At 48.4% G+C, this 21,007-nt stretch overlaps 1 protein-coding gene across 1 annotated transcript in view; it reads left to right on the forward strand.

Annotated features, from left to right (window-relative positions):
• LOC140425686 (uncharacterized) overlaps nt 1–21,007 on the forward strand; it is a 349,955-nt gene that overhangs the window by 232,264 nt on the left and 96,684 nt on the right. The window contains exon 19 of the mRNA XM_072510182.1: nt 13,247–13,276. Within this exon, the coding sequence (XP_072366283.1) occupies nt 13,247–13,276 (30 nt within the window). The remainder of the gene's footprint in view (nt 1–13,246; nt 13,277–21,007) is intronic.

Genomic DNA, 21,007 nt, shown 5'->3' on the forward strand with positions numbered 1-21,007 from the left:
CTCTTTCTGTCACTGATTTCCACTCCCGGCTCCGCTCTCAGTCTCGCTCTTTCTGCCAATGCTCTACGCTCCCGGCTCCGCTCGATCTCGCTCTTTCTGACACTGATTTACGCTCACGTCTCCGCTCGATCTCGCTCTTTCTGTCACTGATTTCTGCTCCTGGCTCCGCTCTCAATCTCGCTCTTTCTGTCACTGATTTCCTCTCCCGGCTCCGCTCTCAGTCTCGCTCTTTCTGCCAATGCTCTACGCTCCCGGCTCCGCTCGATCTCGCTCTTTCTGACACTGATTTACGCTCACGTCTCCGCTCGATCTCGCTCTTTCTGTCACTGATTTCTGCTCCTGGCTCCGCTCTCAATCTCGCTCTTTCTGACACTGATTTACGCTCCCGTCTCCGCTCGATCTCGTTCTTTCTGACACTGATTTACGCTCCCGTCTCCGCTCGATCTCGCTCTTTCTGTCAATGATTTCTGCTCCGGGCTCCTCTCTGAGTATCGCTCTTTCTGTCACTGCTTTCCACTCCTGTCTCCGCTCTCAGTCTCTGTCTTTCTGTCACTGATTTCCGCTCCCGGCTCCGCTCTCAGTCTCGCTCTTTCTGTCACTGATTTATGCTCCCAGCTCCGCTCTCAGTCTCGCTCTTTCTGTCACTGATTTATGCTCCCGGCTCCGCTCTCAGCCTCGCTCTTTCTGTCACTGATTTATGCTCCCGGCTCCGCTCGATCTCACTCTTTCTGTCACTTATTTCTGCTCCCGGCACCGCTCTCAGTCTCGCTCTTTCTGTCACTGATTTATGCTCCCGGCTCCGCTCGATCTCACTCTATCTGTCACTTATTTCTGCTCCCGGCACCGCTCTCAGTCTCGCTCTTTCTGTCACTGATTTATGCTCCCGGCTCCGCTCGATCTCACTCTTTCTGTCACTGATTTCCGCTCCCGGCTCCGCTCTCAGACTCGCTATTTCTGTCACTGATTTCCGCTCACGGCTCCACTCTCAGTCTCGCTCTTTCTGCCAATGCTTTATGCTCCCGACTCCCCTCAATCTCGCTCCTTCTGTCACTGATTTACGCTCCTGGCTCTGCTCTCAGTCTCACTCTTTCTGTCACTGATTTACGCTCCCAGCTCTGCTCTCAGTCCCGCCGTTTCTGTCACTGATTTCCGCTCCCGGCTCCGCTCGATCTCGCTCATTCTGTCACTGATTTCCGCTTCCGGCTCCGCTCTCAGCCTCGCTCTTTCTGCCAATGCTTTATGCTCCTGGCTACACTCTCAGTCTCGCTCTTTCTGTCACCGATATCCTCTCCCGGCTCCGCTCTCAGTCCCGCTGTTTCTGTCACTGATTTTTGCTCCCGGCTCTTCTCGATCTCGTTCTTTCTGTCACTGACATCCGCTCCCTGCTCAGCTCTCAGCCTCGCTCTTTCTGCCAATGCTTTACGCTCCCGGCTCCGCTCTCAGTCCCGCTGTTTCTGTCACTGATTTCCGCTCCCGGCTCCGCTCGAGCTCGCTCTTTCTGTCACTGATTTCCGCTCACGGCTGCGCTCTCAGTCTCGCTTCTTCTGCCAATGCTTTACGCTCCCAGCTCCGCTCAATGTCGCTCTTTCTGTCACTGATTTCCGCTCCCGGCTCCACTCTCAGTCTCGCTCTTTCTGTCACTGATTTACGCTCCCGGCTCCGCTCTCAGTCTCGCTCTTTCTGTCACTGATTTCTGCTCCCGGCTCCACTCTCAGTCTCGCTCTTTCTGTCACTGATTTACGCTCCCGGCTCCACTCTCAGTCCCACTCTTTCTGTCACTGATTTACGCTCCCGGCTCCGCTCTCAGTCTCGCTCTTTCTGTCACTGATTTCTGCTCCCGGCTCCACTCTCAGTCTCGCTCTTTCTGTCACTGATTTGTGCTCCCGGCTCGACTCGATCTCGCTCTATCTGTCACTGATTTATGCTCCCGGCTCCGCTCTCAGCCTCGCTCTTTCTGTCACTGATTTATGCTCCCGGCTCCGCTCGATCTCACTCTTTCTGTCACTGATTTCCGCTCCCGGCTCCGCTCTCAGTCTCGCTATTTCTGTCACTGATTTCCGCTCACGGCTCCACTCTCAGTCTCGCTCTTTCTGCCAATGCTTTATGCTCCCGACTCCCCTCAATCTCGCTCCTTCTGTCACTGATTTACGCTCCTGGCTCTGCTCTCAGTCTCACTCTTTCTGTCACTGATTTACGCTCCCAGCTCTGCTCTCAGTCCCGCCGTTTCTGTCACTGATTTCCGCTCCCGGCTCCGCTCGATCTCGCTCATTCTGTCACTGATTTCCGCTCCCGGCTCCATTCTCAGTCTCGCTTTTTCTGCCAATGCTTTATGCTCCCGGCTACGCTCTCAGTCTCGCTCTTTCTGTCACCGATTTCCTCTCCCGGCTCCGCTCTCAGTCCCTCTGTTTCTGTCACAGATTTATGCTCCCGGCTCTTCTCGATCTCGTTCTTTCTGTCACTGATTTCATTTCCCGGCTCTGCTCTCAGTCTCGCTCTTTCTGTCACTGATTTACGCTCCCGGCTCCGTTCTCTCTCTCGCTCTTTCTGTCACTGATTTACGCTCCCGGCTCCGCTCTCATTCTCGCTCTTTCTGTCACTGATTTACGCTCCCGGCTCCGCTTTCAGTCTCACTCTTTCTGTCACTGAGTTCCTCTCACGGCTCCACTCTCAGTCTCGCTCTATCTGTCACTGATTTCCGCTCCCGTCTCCGCTTTCAGTCTCGCTTTCTGTCACTGATTTCCTCTCCCGGCTCCACACGCTGTCTCGCTCTTTCTGTCACTGATTTACTATCCCGGCTCCGCACTCAGTCTCGCTTTTTCTGCCAATGCTTTATGCTCCCGACTCCCCTCAATCTCGCTCCTTCTGTCACTGATTTACGCTTCTGGCTCTGCTCTCAGTCTCACTCTTTCTGTCACTGATTTACGCTCCCGGCTCCGCTCTCAGTCCCGCCGTTTCTGTCACTGATTTCCGCTCCCGGCTCCGCTCGATCTCGCTCTTTCTGTCACTGATATCCGCACCCGGCTCCACTCTCAGTCTTGCTCTTTCTGTCACTGATTTCCGCTTCCGGCTCCGCTCTCAGTCTCGCTCTTTCTGTCACTGATTTCCGCTTCCGGCTCCGCTCTCAGCCTCGCTCTTTCTGCCAATGCTTTACGCTCCCGGCTCTGCTCTCAGTCCTGCTGTTTCTGTCACTGATTTCCGCTCCCGGCTCCGCTCTCAGCCTCGCTCTTTCTGCCAATGCTTTACGTTCCCGGCTCTGCTCTCAGTCCTGCTGTTTCTGTCACTGATTTCCGCTCCCGGCTCCGCTCGATCTCGCTCTTTCTGCCAATGCTTTATGCTCCCGGCTACACTCTCAGTCTCGCTCTTTCTGTCACCGATTTCCTCTCCCGGCTCCGCTCTCAGTCCCGCTGTTTCTGTCACTGATTTATGCTCCCGGCTCTTCTCGATCTCGTTCTTTCTGTCACTGATTTACGCTCCCGGCTCCGCTTTCAGTCTCGATCTTTCTATCACTGTTTTCTGCTCCCGGCTCCACTCTCAGTCTCGATCTTTCTGTCACTGATTTCCACTCCCGGCTCCACACGCTGTCACGCTCTTTCTGTCACTGATATCCGCTCCAGGCTCCACTCTCCGTCTCGCTCTTTCTGCCACTGATTTCCACTCCCGGCTCCACACGCTGTCTCGCTCTTTCTGTCACTGATTTCCGCTCACGGCTCCGCTCTCAGTCCCGCTGTTTCTGTCACTGATTTATGCTCTGGCTCCTCTCGATCTCGTTCTTTCTGTCACTGATTTCCACTCCCGGCTCCACACGCTGTCTCGCTCTTTCTGTCACTGATTTCCGCTCACGGCTCCACACTCTTTCTCGCTCTTTCTGTCACTGATTTCCGCTCCCGGCTCCGCTTTCAGTCTCGCTTTCTGTCACTGATTTCCTCTCCCGGCTCCACACGCTGTCTCGCTCTTTCTGTCACTGATTTACGCTCCCGGCTCCGCTCTCAGTCTCGCTTTTTCTGCCAATGCTTTACGCTCCCAGCTCCGCTCGATGTCGCTCTTCCTGTTAGTGATTTCCACTCCCGGCTCCGCTCTCAGTCTCGCTCTTTCTGTCACTCATTTCCGCACACGGCTCCACTCTCAGTCCCGCTGTTTCTGTCACTGATTTACGCTCCCGGCTCCGTTCTTTCTCTCGCTCTTTCTGTCACCGATTTCCGCTCCCGGCTCGACACTCAGTCTAGCTCTTTATGTCACTGATTTCTGCTCCCGGCTCCGCTCTCTGTCTCGCTCTTTCTGTCACTGATTTCCATTCCCGGCTCTGCTCTCAGTCTCGCTCTATCTGTCACTGATTTACGCTCCCGGCTCCGCTCGATCTCGCTCTTTCTGTCACTGATTTCTGCTCCCTGCTCCGCTTTCAGTCTCGCTCTTTCTGTCACTGATTTCCGCTCCCAGCTCCGCTCTCAGTCTCGCTTTTTCTGCCAATGCATTACGCTCCCCGCTCCACTCGATGTCGCTCTTTTTGTCACTGATTTCCACTCCCGGCTCCACTCAGTCTCACTCTTTCTGCCAATGCTTTACGCTCCCGTCTCCGCTCTCAGCCTCGCAATTTCTGCCACTGATTTACGCTCCCGGCTCCGCTCGATCTCGCTCTTTCTGTCACTGATTTCTGCTCCCGGCTCCGCTCTCAGACTCGCTCTTTCTGTCACTGATTTCCGCTCCCGGCTCCGCTCGCAGTCTCGCTTTTTCTGCCAATGCATTACGCTCCCAGCTCCTCTCGATGTCGCTCTTTCTGTCACTGATTTCCGCTCCCGGCTCCACACTCAGTCTCGCTCTTTCTGTCACTGATTTCCGCTCCTGGCTCCGCTCTCAGTCTCCCTCTTTCTGTCACTGATTTCTGCTCCCGGCTTCGCTTTCAGTCTCGCTTTCTGTCACTGATTTCCACTCCCGTCTCCACTCTCAGTCTCACTCTTTCTGCCAATGCTTTACGCTCCCGGCTCCGCTCTCAGCCTCGTAGTTTCTGCAACTGATTTACGCTCCCGGCTCCACTCGATCTTGCTCTTTCTGTCACTGATTTCTGCTCCCAGCTCCGCTCTCAGTCTTGCTCTTTCTGTCACTGATTTACGCTCCCGGCTCCGCTCGCAGTCTCGCTTTTTCTGCCAATGCATTACGCTCCCAGCTCCTCTCGATGTCGCTCTTTCTGTCACTAATTTCCGCTCCCGGCTCCACTCTCAGTCTCGCTCTTTCTGTCACTGATTTCCGCTCCCAGCTCCGCTCTCAGTCTCCCTCTTTCTGTCACTGATTTCTGCTCCCGGCTCCGCTCTCAGTCTCGCTCTTTCTGTCACTGATTTCCGCTCTCCGCTCCACTCTCAGTCTCGCTCTTTCTGCCAATGCTTTACGCTCCCGGCTCCCCTCAATCTCGCTCCTTCTGTCACTGATTTACGCTCCCGGCTCCGCTCTCAGTCACGCTCTTCCTGTCACTGATTTCCGCTCCCGGCTCCGCTCTGTGTCTCGCTTTTTCTGCCAATGCTTTACGCTCCCAGCTCCACTCAATGTCGCTCTTTCTGTCACTGATTTCCGCTCCCGGCTCCGCTCTCAGTCTCGCTTTTTCTGCCAATGCTTTACGCTCCCGGCTCCCCTCAATCTCGCTCCTTCTGTCACTGATTTACGCTCCTGGCTCCGCTCTCAGTCACACTCTTTCTGTCACTAATTTACGCTCCTGGCTCCGCTCTCAGTCTCGCTCTTTCTGCCAATTTTTTACACTCCCGGCTCCTCTCGATCTCGCTCTTTCTGTCACTCATTTACGCTCCCGGCTCCGCTCTCAGCCTCGCTCTTTCTGCCAATGCTTTAAGCTCCCGGCTCCGCTCTCAGTCCCGCTGTTTCTGTCACTGATTTCCGCTCCCGGCTCCGCTCGATCTCGCTCTTTCTGTCACTGATTTCCGCTCCCGGCTCCACTCTCAGTCTCGCTCTTTCTGTCACTGATTTACACTCCCGGCTCCGCTCTCAGTCTCGCATTTTTTATCGCTCTTTATTCACCTGGTTCTGCTCTCAGACTCACTCTTTCTGTTGTTTCTTTAACCTCCCGGCTCCGCTCTCAGTCTCGCTCTTTCTGTCGTTCCTTTAGCCTCCCGGCTCCACTCTCAGTCTCACTCTATCTGTCACTGCTTTACGCTCCCGTCTCCGCTCTCAGTCTTGCTCTTTCTGTTGTTCCTTTAGCCTCCTGCACTGCTCTCAATCTCGCTCTATCTGTCACTGCTTTACGCTCCCGTCTCCGCTCTCAGTCTTGCTCTTTCTGTCATTCCTTTAGCCTCCCGGCTCCACTCTCAGTCTCGCTCTATCTGTCACTGCTTTACGCTCCCATCTCCGCTCTCAGTCTTGCTCTTTGTCATTCCTTTAGCCTCCCGGCTCCACTCTCAGTCTCGCTCTATCTGTCACTGCTTTACGCTCCCGTCTCCGCTCTCAGTCTTGCTCTTTCTGTCATTCTTTTAGCCTCCCGGCTCCACTCTCAGTCTCGCTCTATCTGTCACTGCTTTATGCCCCCGTCTCCTCTCTCGGTCTTGCTCTTTCTGTCGTTCCTTTAGCCTCGCTTGAAGTTCTTTACGTCTCGCCTCGTGTGTGATCGATGGTGCTACAATTTATTGAGCAGACTTGTTCCCCAGCAGCTCAGTCACAGAATGCAGCTGCGGGGAGTAAACCGGGTTTTTATACCCCGCCTATCTGGGTGGAGCCCAGTAGGTGGCAGATCCAATCGGGACCCAGCATCTGTCCTCCAATAGCTCCTCGGCATTCATGGTGTACCGTATTATGGTGCTACAGGCACCGCTCGTCTTTCTGAGGAAAGTTAGAAAATGAAAGGCTCACTTGGTTCCCTCCTCACCAAACTCCCCCAGTCACCAAATTTCAAGTTCAGCACTCCTCTGCAGCCTAAAGCAACACTCCAGTGCAGACACAGTCAGCACTACAGGATGACTTGCTTTTATACTCTCTGGGTGGGATTCTCCGACCCCCCGCTGGGTCGGAGAATCGCCGGGGGGGCGGCGTGAATCCTGTCCCGCAGCTGGCTGCTGAATTCTCCGACGTCGGTTTTCGGGCGGGGGCGGGGATCACGCCGCACCAGTCGGCGGCAGATGGCAGCGGTCCCCCCGGCAATTCTCCGGGCCCCGATGGGCCGAGCGGTCACCCGTTTATGGCCATTCCCGCCAGCGTGAAAATGAACATGTCCATCCCGGCGGGACCTGGCTTGTCGGCCGTCCAGCAGGGTCCTTGGGGGGGGGGGAAATCCGGCCCCGAGGGGTCCCCCACGGTGGCCTGGCCCGCGATCGGGACCCACCAATCTGCGAGTGGGCCTGTGCCGTGGGAGCACTCTTTCTTCCCCGCCGGCCTCTGTAAGGCTGTGCCGTGGCCAGCGGTTCTGCGCATGCAGCAACTCACGCCGGCCCACGGCGGCTCTTCGGAGCAGGTTGGCGCAGCGCCAACCCCTCCAGCGCCGCCCTAGCCCCTGGAAGTGCGGTGGATTCTGCAACTTCCAGGTGGCCCAATGCCGGAGTGGTACGCGCCGCTCTTGGAGCTGGCGTCGGGCCATCGCGCCAAGTGCGGGAGAATCCCGCCCTCTGAATCTCGCCTCTAACAATCTTTTGAAACCAGCTATCTACTTCATGAGTTGTCGCTGCAAGCAGGGCCTGAATGAACCCTGTTTTAAAGCTGACCAAAACTCATCTTCTTCTGACCCAAACAGCAACTTTTAGTTAATTACTAAATTAAAGGCCAGACTTTAAATAGAAATTAACCCTAAATTCCCTCGGTCACCAAACTCCAACTACAGCACTCTGCTGCAGTACAAAGGAGCATCCAGTGCAGACGGAAGATTCTTTGCCCAAGAATCGTGGGAATGTGGAACTCAATATCAGAGAAAGTGATTGAAGCCAAAAGTACTGATGCATTTAAGGGGAAATGAGAGGAGCATAGAATGCAGAAGGGAATAGAGGGTAACAATGGTAGATTTAGATGAGTAAAGACTCATCTTTGCTCAAATGGAGAATAAGCACTGACATGGACTTCTTTGGGTGAATGGTTGTTGCTGTGCTGTATATCCTGTGCAATCCCGCATAATAGTGCATCTGGGGCCTATCTGGTGTATTATAAAGAATCAGCACAACATCTTTGCTTTGTACTCTATTCCTCTATTAACCAAGTCATATGATTTTTTTCGCAGCCTTCTCAATCCTGCCCTGCCAACGTCAAAAACTGATGTACACACGCTTATGCGCTAACCAGTTTTCTGCTCCTTTCTAACCGGATGAGAATGACCTTAGCAGCCCATAAAATGTATTCCTTTATATGCAAGCGGTGCTTTTGAAATCAAAATTGTTATGGGCCAGGGTTGAGAGAACCCCAAAGTGTATCATGGAGTTCACCTGACCCACAACTTTTAATAGATTGTGGTCATGGGGAAACACACAGGCCTACTCTGCAGGTGTGATGCAACAGAGATCTACAGTACTTTTAAATTAAAACAATGTTTATTTATGAAACCAGTTAACACTTTATAAACCCTGTTATGGGTGAGGCGTTTTCAGAACCCCAAAATGTATCATTGAGTGCAACCAACATCCCCTTTAATGTATTTGTTGCTTTTCCTGGCACATGGCTTGTTCCCTAGGTGTGGGATTACAATTATGGACACATGAGGTTTTAAACACAAAACACTGTTTATTCCAGGAACTCAACTTAACATCTTAAATAAACATTGGATCTCTTAACACCCCTTACTTCAAAGATAACTCTGAAAATATTGCAACAGTAAATAATTCCTCAAAATGTTCCTTCAAACTTCCAAGAGACTTAACACCTTTAAACAGAATCACATCAGGTTAACAGCTTTACTATTATGAGTTTAAATCATCCAGATGATCCAGAGATAGTCATTCATGGAAGAGATCCAGCTCACTCCCAAGCTCTTTTCAAACTGCAAAACTACACTGCAAAATGGCTGACCTGACCTCAGCTCCACCCACTCTCTGACATCACTGTTTTCTTCAAGGTACATTGCTTAAACATCCATGTCTTAAAGGTACTCTCACATGACACCTCCCCCCAAGAAAAAAATAAACCATCAACTTCAAGATGGTTTCATTTTTCACTTTTGCACCATCCACTAAGAAATGTACAGAGTAAATATACCTTTTTGTTTTTAAAAAAAAACAATACATGCAAACAGGTATAATAATATAGTCCATTTTTCTTTGTTCTTCTTCCTCCAACCGAAATCCTTCTCGATTGACAGTCTCTTTGAACAAAGTCTCTGCACGATCCATCCATTCCTCTACTCCTCGGCATTTCTCTTCAGAATCAGATAATTTAGTTTAATCTGACCACAGAGGCCCTTGCAATTCTCCAATACAGGAACATTGGTTACCACAACAGTCAAATACCTGTTGAAAGTCCGCTGTCCCTTGAAATTTTTGATATTTCTTTAGCAAGTCCATCAGTGGAGTAATCACTCCGCAAAACTTTTGCACAAATGTTCTATCAAATCCACTCATGCTAAGAAACCGCATTATTTCCTTTTGTCTTGAGGGTATCGGAAACTCCGCAAGGAAAGTGATTCGGGCTTCTCCAAATTCACTTTCGGCTCGGTTCATCACCAAACCCGCCTCCTGAAGCCGATCGAAGAACTCCATGCGATGTTTTAAATGTTCTTTCCATGTCTGGAAGTTGGAAATAAAAGCAGATTGTCCCACTTTCTCAATGCAATACTTCAAACGTGGGATAGGATAAGAGTCAGTTCTTGTAACTGCATTCACCTTTCGATAGTCCACACACAACCGTTGGGTACCGTCTGGCTTAGGTACCATCACTATGGGTGAGCTCCATTGGCTGCAACCCACTTCAATTATGCCATTTTTAAGCATACTCTCAATCTCTTTGTTCACCTGCGCCAATTTTAAAGGATTAAGTCTATATGGATGTTGTTTGGTAGGAACAGCATTTCCCACATCTACATCATGAATAGCCATTTTAGTACTTCCCAATTTATCTCTACACACTTGCCCATGTGATATCAATAACTCTTTCAGGTCAGTTTGTTTTTCCTCTGGAAGGTGACTTAACAATTCATCCCAATTTTTAAGAACATCCTCATTTTCCAATTTAATTTGAGGTATGTCAAATTCACAGTCATCTGGATTTGGTTCGTCACTTTGAGTTAGAATCATTAAAACCTCCTTTTTCTTTCTTTCCCTTTCAAATTACATTTTAAGCATATTCACATGACACACTCGGTGAGTCTTCTTTCTATCTGGTGTTTTTACCACATAATTCACCTCACTTAATTTCCTTTCAATCTGATAAGGTCCACAAAATCTTGCCTTTAAGGGCTCCCCTACCACTGGTAACAACACTAAAACTTTATCCCCACTGGCAAAACTACTAACTTTGGATTTCTTGTCCGCTACCCGTTTCATCACATTTTGTGCAACTTTCAAATGTTGTCTCGCCAATTCACCTGCTCTATTTAATCGTTCCCTAAAATTTGACACGTAATCCAATAGTATAATTTCCGATTTCTCACCCACCAATTTTTCCTTAATCAATTTAAGTGGTCCTCTTACCTCATGACCAAAAATTAGTTCAAAAGGACTAAATTTGGTAGACTCATTAGTGCATCCCTAATTGCAAACAATACGAATGGGATTCCTTTATCCCAATCCTCTGGATAATCTTGACAATACGCCCTCAACATTGTCTTTAATGTCTGATGCTACCTTTCTAATGCTCCCTGCGATTCTGGATGGTACGCAGTTGATTTAAATTGTTTTATTCCGAAGCTATCCATAACTTCTTTGAATAACTTTGAAGTAAAATTCATTCCTTGATCCGATTGAATTTCTGTGGGTAGTCCATATCTAGTAAAGAATTGAACTAACTCCTCCACAATCCTTTTAGCTGTAATATTACGTATTGGAATGGCCTCTGGAAACCTAGTAGACACATCCATTACAGTCAAAAGATATTGATTCCCACTTTTTGTTTGCGGAAACAGTCCAACACAATTGATTAGGACCCTTGTAAAAGGTTCCTCAAATGCTGGAAATGGGTATTAAGGGCGCTGGTTTTATCATTGCTTGAGGTTTCCCTATCACTTGACATGTGTGACATGATTGACAAAATTTAACTACATCTTTATGTAGTCCAGGCCAATAAACATATTTCTGGATTTTAGCTTGAGTTTTCCTGATTCCCAAATGACCTCCCACTGGTACCTCATGTGCAACTCGCAACACCTCCTTTCTATACCCTACCGGCAATACTACTTGATGAACTTCTGCCCACTTTTCATCCGCCTGCATATGTACAGATCTCCATTTTCTCATCAAGACATCATTTAAAACTCTGGTATACTCTCAGATTCCTCTTCCATATATGCTTTCTGATATATCCGTTTTATTTTGACATCTTTCTGTTGTAACTCCGCCAATTTTCCTGAACTAAAAGTATCCGCCTCATCCTCCACCTGTTCTTGTTCTTTTTCAACCATCTGATCAAAAATCGTTTCTGATAATTGCACTTCAACTTCATCTTCACTCTTTGATTTCTCCTCTTGTCTTAACCTGTGACTTTGCGACCTTGTTACTACACAATCCGGAAAAATCCCAGGATATTCGTCCTTCAACATTTCAGTTGACTGATTTTCCACTGGCTTATCAAGCACAGTAGGCTTGATGGGAGACAATAAACATTGGCTCTCTTAACACCCCTTACTTCAAAGATAACTCAGAAAATATTGCAACAGTAAATAATTCCTCCAAATGTTCCTTCAAACCTCCAAGAGACTTAACACATTTGAACAGAATCACATCAGGTTAAAGGCTTTACTATTATGTGTTTATTTCACCCAGATGATCCAGATATAGTCTTTCATGGCAGAGATCCAGCTCACTGCAAACACACACACTCCCAAGTTCTTTTCAAACTGCAAAACTAAACTGCAAAATGGCTGACCTGACCTCAGCTCCACACACTCTCTGTCATCACTGTTTTCTTACAGGTACATTGCTTAAACATCCATGTCTTAAAGGTACTCTCACATGACAACCCACAGTAAACATCTTAACAACTATCAACACCAATAAATCCCCCAAAGAATACAGTACTCTATAAGTAACTCTTAATCATTCCTTGGAACATCCATAAGACAAAAAAAAACTTTTTATAGAAAGACATCAGGTTTAACTTCTAGGGCAGCACAGTGGCGCAGTGGGTTAGCCCTGCAGCCTCACGGCGCCAAGGTCCCAGGTTCGATCCCGGCTCTGGGTCACTGTCCGTGTGGAGTTTTCCCGTTCTCTCCGTGTTTGTGTGGGCTTCGCCCCCAGAACCCAAAGATGTGCAGGCTAGGTAGATTGGCCACACTAAAATTGCCCCTTAATTCGAAAAACAAATGAATTGGGTACACTAAAAACATTTTTTTTTTAAAGTTTTAACTTCTCTACAGAAACAGGTATTATTTTTAAATCACCAAAGGATCTGGAGACAGTCTTTAGATTGTAGAGAGAGAGTCTAATACACCTTCTTGCTGTGACTGCAGCTATCCAGCACTCAAAATGAAACTAAAATGTACCCGGTGGCAGAGAGTCAAAGCGAAAGTAAAAGCAGACAGATAGCCCAGCAACCCCACACTCTGACATCACTGATAAACACCCATTTCTTAAAGGTACATCCACTACAGCTATTTTATAAACACCCATTTCTTAAAGGTACTCTCACGTGACAAAATTCAGTTTGCAATGCACAGTGTTCCAAATTCCCAGTGGAGGAGTCCATAGCATTGAATTTTAGCTGTTTTGTAATATTGCAGGGTTACCTGCAATACGCAAGGGCTGCAAGTCTCGCAAAGCAAACAATGGGCAGTGTGAGGTGTTTCAAGGATATCCAAGTATATATGGGATAAGGGGTTTTGATGCACGCATTTTCAACCAGGCAACTTTATTCCTCAACAGAAAAATTGCAAGAACAACGTCTTGCTTAAGGGTTAGCTCCATAACAATCAAGTGATTCAATGGAAAAAAATATCGTGACTGATGTAAAAACTGTTGTGATCATCACAAAAAAAATCAAAAATCTATCCCACTTTAGAAAAATTATCCAGTTCTACTTTATGAAATGTGGAACCAGATATCACAAAGAAACCTTCAAGTGTGTTCTTTTAAGAAAGAGAGAAGTGTTTAAATATGTAACATTTTAACTGACTACTTGAATTCTTTTTCTACAGAGAAAGCAACTGTTGAGAAATTAGAGAAAGGTAAGTGCTGTACGAAAAACTACTTAATTATAAAGATATCTGAACTTCGGCTACACAATGAAAATACAGTCAGATATGAGAACAAAGAACAAAGAAAAGTACAGCACAGGAACAGGCCCTTCGGCCCTCCAAGCCTGTGCCGATCATGAATGAAATGAAATGAAAATCGCTTATTGTCACAAGTAGGCTTCAAATGAAGTTACTGTGAAAAGACTCTAATCGCCACATTCCGGTACCTGTTCGGGGAGGCTGGTACGGGAATGATGCCCGAACCAAAAAAAAACTTCTACCCTTACTCGGTCCTTATCCCTCTATATTCTCCCTATTCATGTATCCATCCAGATGCCTCTTAGATGTTGCTAAAGTACCTGCTTCCACCACATCCTCTGACAGCGCGTTCCAGACACCCACCACACTCTGCCTGAAGAACTTACCCCTCACATCTCCCTTAAACTTTTCCCCTCTCACCTTGAACCTGTGCCCCCTTGTAATTGACACTTCCACCCTTGGAAAAAGCCTCTGAATTCCACCCTGTCTATGCCTCTCATAATTTTGTGGACCTCTATCAGGTCTCCCCTCAGCCTCCGTCTTTCCAGTGAAAACAATCCTAGTTTACTCAACAACTCCTCATAGCCAACAACTCCTCATTCACCAGACATCATTCTGGTGAACCTTCTTTGCACTCTCATAATTTTGTAGACCTCTATCAGGTCTCCCCTCAGCCGTCGTCTTTCCAGTGACAATCTTAGTTTGTTCAACCTCTCTTCATAGCCAACACCCTTGAGACCAGGCAACATCCTGGTGAACCTTCTTTGCACTCTCTACAAAGCTTCCACATCCTTCTGATAATGTGGTGACCAGAACTGCACACAATACTCCAAATGCAGCCTAGCCTAGTTTGTATATAGCTGCAACATGATTTCCCAACTCTTGTACTCAATGCCCCAGCTGATGAAGGCAAGCATGCCATATTCCTTCTTAATCACCTTGGCCACCTGTGTTGCCACTGTTAGAGAACTGTGGACCTGTACGCCCAGATCCCTCTGTATGTTAATGTTCATCAAGGTTTTGCCATTTACAGTATAATTTATACCTAGATTTGATCCTCCAAAATGCATCTCCTCACATTTTTCCGGATTAAACTCCACCTGCCATTTATGTGCCCAACTCTCCAATCTGTCTATATCCTGTTGTGCCCCTGACAATCCTCGGCACTATCAGCAACTCCACCAATCTTCGCATCATCTGCAAACTTACTAATCAGACCACCCACGTTTTCCTCCAGATCATTTATACATACTACAAACAACAGAGGTCCCAGCACTGATCCCTGCGGAACATCACTAGCTACAGATCTCCATTCTGAAAAACACCCTTCCACCGCTACTCTCTGCCCACTATAACCAAGCCAGTTCTGTGTCCATCTAGCCAGCCCACCCCGAGTCCCATGTGATTTTAGTTTTTGTACCAATGTGCCACGTGGGACTTTGTCAAACGCCTTACTAAAGTCCATATAAACTACATCCAGAGCCCTTCCCTCATCAATTTTGTCACGTCTTCAAAAATCTCAATCAAGTTGGTGAGACATGACTGTCCCTATACAAAACCATGCTGCTGTCAGTAACCAATCCATTTTCCTCCAAATGTGCAAAAATCCTGTCATTCAGTATCTTTTCCAAAAGCTTCCCCACCACTAATGTCAGGCTCACCGGCCTATAATTTGCTGGATTATCCCTGCTTCCTTTCTTAAACAAGGGAATAACATTGGCTATTCTCCAGTCCTCTGGAACCTTGCCTGTGGTCAAAGGGGGTGTGAAGATATCTATTAAGGCCCCAGTTATTTCTCCCTTTGTCCCCTGCAGTAACCTGGGATAGATCCCATTCGGCTCGGGGACATGTCTACCTTAATGCAATTTAGGATACTCATCACTTCCTCCGTTGATATATTGACATTCTCAAGAGCGTTCACACACCTATCCCTGACCTCCCCAACATCATCATGTCCTTCTCCCTGGTGAATACCGATACAAAGTGGAATTTTCATAGTAACTTCATTGCAGTGTTAATGTAAGCCTACTTGGGACACTAATAAAGATTATTAATACTCTTTGAGGATTTGACCCACTTCCTGTGGTTCCATGCATAACTTGCCTCCATGTGAGCATGTGAACAGGAAACTTGTATCATTCTACTCTCCGCCGTTGATGCTACCAGGATAGGGATTATCAACAAACTCTTGAATCTTCAAACAGAAGCAATATATTTATCATCTTTAAAGTAGTCCTTGTCCAAATGCAGCAAATTTGGACAATGAAATGAAAATGAAATGAAAATCGCTTATTGTCACGAGTAGGCTTCAATGCAGTTACTGTGAAAAGCCCCTAGTCGCCACATTCCGGTGCCTGTTCGGGGAGGCTGTTACGGGAAGTGGCAAGTAACATTTGCACCACACAAGTGCCAGGCAATGATCATCTCCAACAAGAGAGAATCTAACCATCGCCCCGTGACATTCAATGTCATTACCATCGCTGAATCCCCTACAATCAACATCCTGTGGGTTGTCATTGACCTAGAATCTGAACTGGACTAGCCATATAAATATTGTGGTTATAAGAGCAGGTCAGAGGTTAGGAATCCTGCGGTGAGTAACTCACCTCCTGACTCCCCAAAGCCTGTCCATCACATATAAGACACATGTCAGGAGTGTGATGAAATACTCTCCACTTTCCAGGATGAGTGCAGCTCCAACACTCAAGAAGTTTGACACAATCTAGGACAAAGCAGCTGCTTAATTGGCTCCCCATTCACCAACATCCATTCTCACCACCACCGCGAATAATGGCAGCCATGTGTACCAGCTACAAGATGCACTGTAGGAACTCACCAAGGCTCCTGAGGCAATACTTTCGAAACCCACAACTGCTGATATCTGGAAGGTCGAGGGCAACCGATATATGGGAACACCACCACGTGGAAGTTCCGCTCCAAGTTACTCACCACCCTAAGTTGGAAAAATATTGCTGTTCTTTCTGTCACTGGGCCTGCCTCCATAAGCCTCACACCCCTCTGCTGTGCCATGTTGTGCAGCATCCACAATATTGGAATATATGCCAACGATCTTTATGGAGTGCGGGGAGCCTGCATTCTCACTTTTGAGATCGAGGCACCCTTCCAATCCCTGTGAGGCCAGGCTCGTCAGTATCGTCGGGTCCCACACGTCAGGGGGGATTCCCCAGGCCACTACCCCAAGGCGGGAAACGCAACAGCCCACCGAATCAGGTGTGAGGGCCAAAATGGAATTCCTGCCGGGTACCAAACACTTTGTGAGTTGAAACAAATTAAAGAAGAGTGAAATTGATGGTATAAAAAGCACTTCAAACATTTCCAACACATTAATGGGAAGACTTTACCTTCATCTGACAGATCATTGATATTGACATGTTGTGAGGAGGTTTAAAGTTTTTAAGGCTACAGAGCCAAGACTTGTTTGAAATTGACATACTGGGAAAGGCATCAAAGGCATTCCAGGAGACAGAGGGAAGAGTTTTAACTGCAACTTGACATCCTGAAAAACAGTTTAAATGATTTTCAAAGCTACAGAGGAAAATGCTGCTCCACGACCACGATCCCGGGAAAACCCCCAACCTCAGCCCCTCCAGCCCAGCCCCCCCGCAACCACCACCTCCTTTGAAGGACCACTATCTGTAACCTGGAGGGAAATGTAGACAGGGCGTTCACCCCTTTTCCCTCCATCGGAGTCCAAGGTGCCAGGTTGGCACTGCCAAGGGCCAAGGCCAGAAGGAGGGAGGGGCCAGAAGGGGGCATTTAACAAGCCCATAACGGGGGTCACTCAATTTCAGGGGTCAATTTGGGGGTGCCCTTGTCAGTCCATTAATAGGAGAGGGGGGATCTTGCCAGCGACTGTGGGAGGGCCTGACCAGCGATTGCAGGGGCAGGTGCTGCAAGAGTATTCTGAGAATGGGAACTATTTAAAAAGGCGTCCTGATCGCAATCCCTTTCAAGGCCAGCGGAAAAACCCAACCTATCAAAAAAGGTTTCTAAGTACCATTTAATAGCACCTCAGCATCGCTCCTAGTGCCACTCTGGTTTTCCTGTTCATGGAAATACTTGGGGCGCAATTATCCGGAAAAATGTCTCGGTGTGGTCGTGGACGGGAATTGCCACGAGCTTCCTGGCGCTTGGCCCAGCGAGGCCGGCAACCCAATTCAATGTTAATTGCTCCACTTAACGAGGCACCTCGGGCTTCTCGTCGCAAGTGATGGCTCACCAGCTGATTTGCCGGTACGGCGCTTGCCAGCCCCTGCTAACAAGGTCGAGCAGCACTTAAGTTGCACTTGCTCAGCAAACCCCAGCATGTTCGCAATACTGGTGCTGAGGAGATCGGCCCCAAAATTTGGGGATGCTGACCTGGGGAGGCTCCTAGACGCAGTGGAGGCCTGGAGGAATGGCCTGTTCCCCCAAGGGTCCCAGAGAGTTAGCCACAAGGCAGCCAGTGCTGCCTGGGATGAGGTGGCAGCAGCTGTCAGCTCAGGGAGTGTGACCAGGAGGACTCGCCTTCAATGCCGTAAGGAGATCAACGACCTCCACCGGGCAACATGAGTGAGTAGACACCAATGCCCCCCCCCCAAAGGGAGCATCAACCCCCCCCCCCCCCAACTCCCCATGTGACCCCCAACCCTTCCTCAACCCCCACCCCCTTCACCCCCCCCCAATCCTCACTTCACCCCCCGCACCCCCAGCACTGAGCCACGCGTGTGGCTAACGATGCCCTCTCTGTGTATCCTCAGGATAAGCTCTCCCACAATCGGCGTAAGAGGGCCCATCAGGCCTCCTTCAAGGAGCATGTCCTGGAGGTGACCGGGGTGGACGGGGACAGATCAGTTACCCACATGGAGGCTGGCAAACGCCGCAGAGGTGAGCAACCACCGTGCTCCGCCCGGAGGACCTGTCAAACGTGAGTTGTTATTGCCTTACTGACTGACCCATCCCTCCCACTGACCACATGTACCTGAACAGGCACCGTAGTGTGGCGACTTGGGAATTTTCACAGTAACTTCATTGCAGTGTTAATGTAAGCCGATTTGTGACAGATAAGATTATTATTCAGTCCATTCTCCCACAGGTCCTCAAGCCGACGGCGCTGGCCCACTCTAGGTGGCACCCTCCCCTGACTCCGAGGAGAACACCTCGGAGGAGAGCTCCGAGGATGCAACCTCTATCGTCGTGGCATAGTTGTCATCCACCCTCCACCAGCACAGATACACGCAATTTGGTGGGACATGTTACTGGACAGGCTTCGGGGGCACAATATGATGAGCACCACACTGCTGCTGATGCACATCAGGTGGAGGCAGGAACCCCCAGACGACAAGCAGTCGGAGGTCTGCTGGATCCCAGGACGCAGCTGGGTCCCAGCCTGAAGCTGAGGCTGTGGTACACAGAAACCTGGAGCTGATTGAGATAATAGGGTGCAGCCGGGACATTTAGAAGGAGATAGAACAAAGAACAAAGAACAAAGAAAATTACAGCACAGGAACAGGCCCTTCGGCCCTCCAAGCCCGTGCCAACCATGCTACCTGACTAAACTACAATCTTCTACACTTCCTGGGTCCGTATCCCTCTATTCCCATCCTATTCATGTATTTGTCAAGATGCCCCTTAAATGTCACTATCGCCCCTGCTTCCACCACCTCCTCCGGCAGCGAGTTCCAGACACCCACTACCCTCTGTGTAAAAAACTTGCCTCGTACATCTACTCTAAACCTTGCCCCTCGCACCTTAAACCTATGCCCCCTAGTAATTGACCCTGCTACCCTGGGGAAAAGCCTCTGACTATCCACTCTGTCTATGTCCCTCATAATTTTGTAGACCTCTATCAGGTCGCCCCTCAATCTCCGTCGTTCCAGTGAGAACAAACCGAGTTTATTCAACCGCTCCTCATAGCTAATGCCCTCCATACCAGGCAACATTCTGGTAAATCTCTTCTGCACCCTCTCTAAAGCCTCCACATCCTTCTGGTAGTGTGGCGACCAGAATTGAACACTATACTCCAAGTGTGGCCTAACTAAGGTTCTATACAGCTGCAACATGACTTGCCAATTCTTATACTCAATGCCCCAGCCAATGAAGGCAAGCATGCCGTATGCCTGCTTGACTATCTTCTCACCTGTGTTGCCCTTTTCAGTGACCTGTGGACCTGTACACCTAGATCTCTCTGACTTTCAATACTCTCGCGCGTTCTACCATTCACTGTATATTCCCTACCTGCATTAGACCTTCCAAAATGCATTACCTCACATTTGTCCGGATTAAACTCCATCTGCCATCTCTCCGCCCAAGTCTCCAAACAATCTAAATCCTGCTGTATCCTCTGACAGTCCTCATCGCTGTCCGCAATTCCACCAACCTTTGTGTCGTCTGCAAACTTACTAATCAGACCAGTTACATTTTCCTCCAAATCATTTATATATACTACAAACAGCAAAGGTCCCAGCACTGATCCCTGTGGAACACCACTGGTCACAGCCCTCCAATTAGAAAAGCATCCTTCCATTGATACTCCCTGCCTTCTATGACCTAGCCAGTTCTGTATCCACCTTGCCAGCTCACCCCTGATCCCGTGTGACTTCACCTTTTGTACTAGTCTACCATGAGGGACCTTGTCAAAGGCCTTACTAAAGTCCATATAGAAAACATCCACTGCCCTACCTGCATCAATTATCTTTGTGACCTCCTCGAAAAACTCTATCAAGTTAGTGATACACGACCTCCCCTTCACAAAACCATACTGTCTCTCACTAATACGTCCATTTGCTTCCAAATGGGAGTAGATCCTGTCTCGAAGAATTCTCTCCAGTAATTTCCCTACCACTGACGTAAGGCTCACTGGCCTGTAGTTCCCTGGATTATCCTTGCTACCCTTCTTAAACAGAGGAACAACATTGGCTATTCTCCAGTCCTCCGGGACATCACCTGAAGATAGTGAGGATCCAAAGATTTCTGTCAAGGCCTCAGCAATTTCCTCTCTAGCCTCCTTCAGTATTCTGGGGTAGATCCCATCAGGCTTTGGGGACTTAACTACCTTAATATTTTTCAAGACGCCCAACACCTCGTCTTTTTGGATCTCAATGTGACCCAGGCTATCTACACACCCTTCTCCAGACTCAACATCTACCAATTCCTTCTCTTTGCTGAATACTGATGCAAAGTATTAATTTAGTACCTCGCCCATTTCCTCTGGCTCCAAACATAGATTCCCTTGCCTATCCTTCAGTGGGCCAACCCTTTCCCTGGCTACCCTCTTGCTTTTTATGTAAGTGTAAAAAGCCTTGTGATTTTCCTTAACCCTATTTGTCAATGACTTTTCGTGACCCCTTCTTGCCCTCCTGACTCCTTGCTTAAGTTCTTTCTTACTTTCCTTATATTCCACACAGGCTTTGTCTGTTCCCAGCCTTTTAGCCCTGACAAATGCCTCCTTTTTCTTTTTGACGAGGCCTACAATATCTCTCGTTATCCAAGATTCCCGAAAATTGCCGTATTTATCCTTCTTCCTCACAGGAACATGCCGGTCCTGAATTCCTTTCAACTGACTTGAAAGCCTCCCACATGTCAGATGTTGATTTACCCTCAAACATCCGCCCCCAATCTAGGTTCTTCAGTTCCCGCCTAATATTGTTATAAATAGCCTTCCCCCAATTTAGCACATTCACC

The sequence above is a fragment of the Scyliorhinus torazame genome, chromosome 6, assembly GCF_047496885.1.
Source record: "Scyliorhinus torazame isolate Kashiwa2021f chromosome 6, sScyTor2.1, whole genome shotgun sequence".
Classification (NCBI taxonomy): domain Eukaryota; kingdom Metazoa; phylum Chordata; class Chondrichthyes; order Carcharhiniformes; family Scyliorhinidae; genus Scyliorhinus; species Scyliorhinus torazame.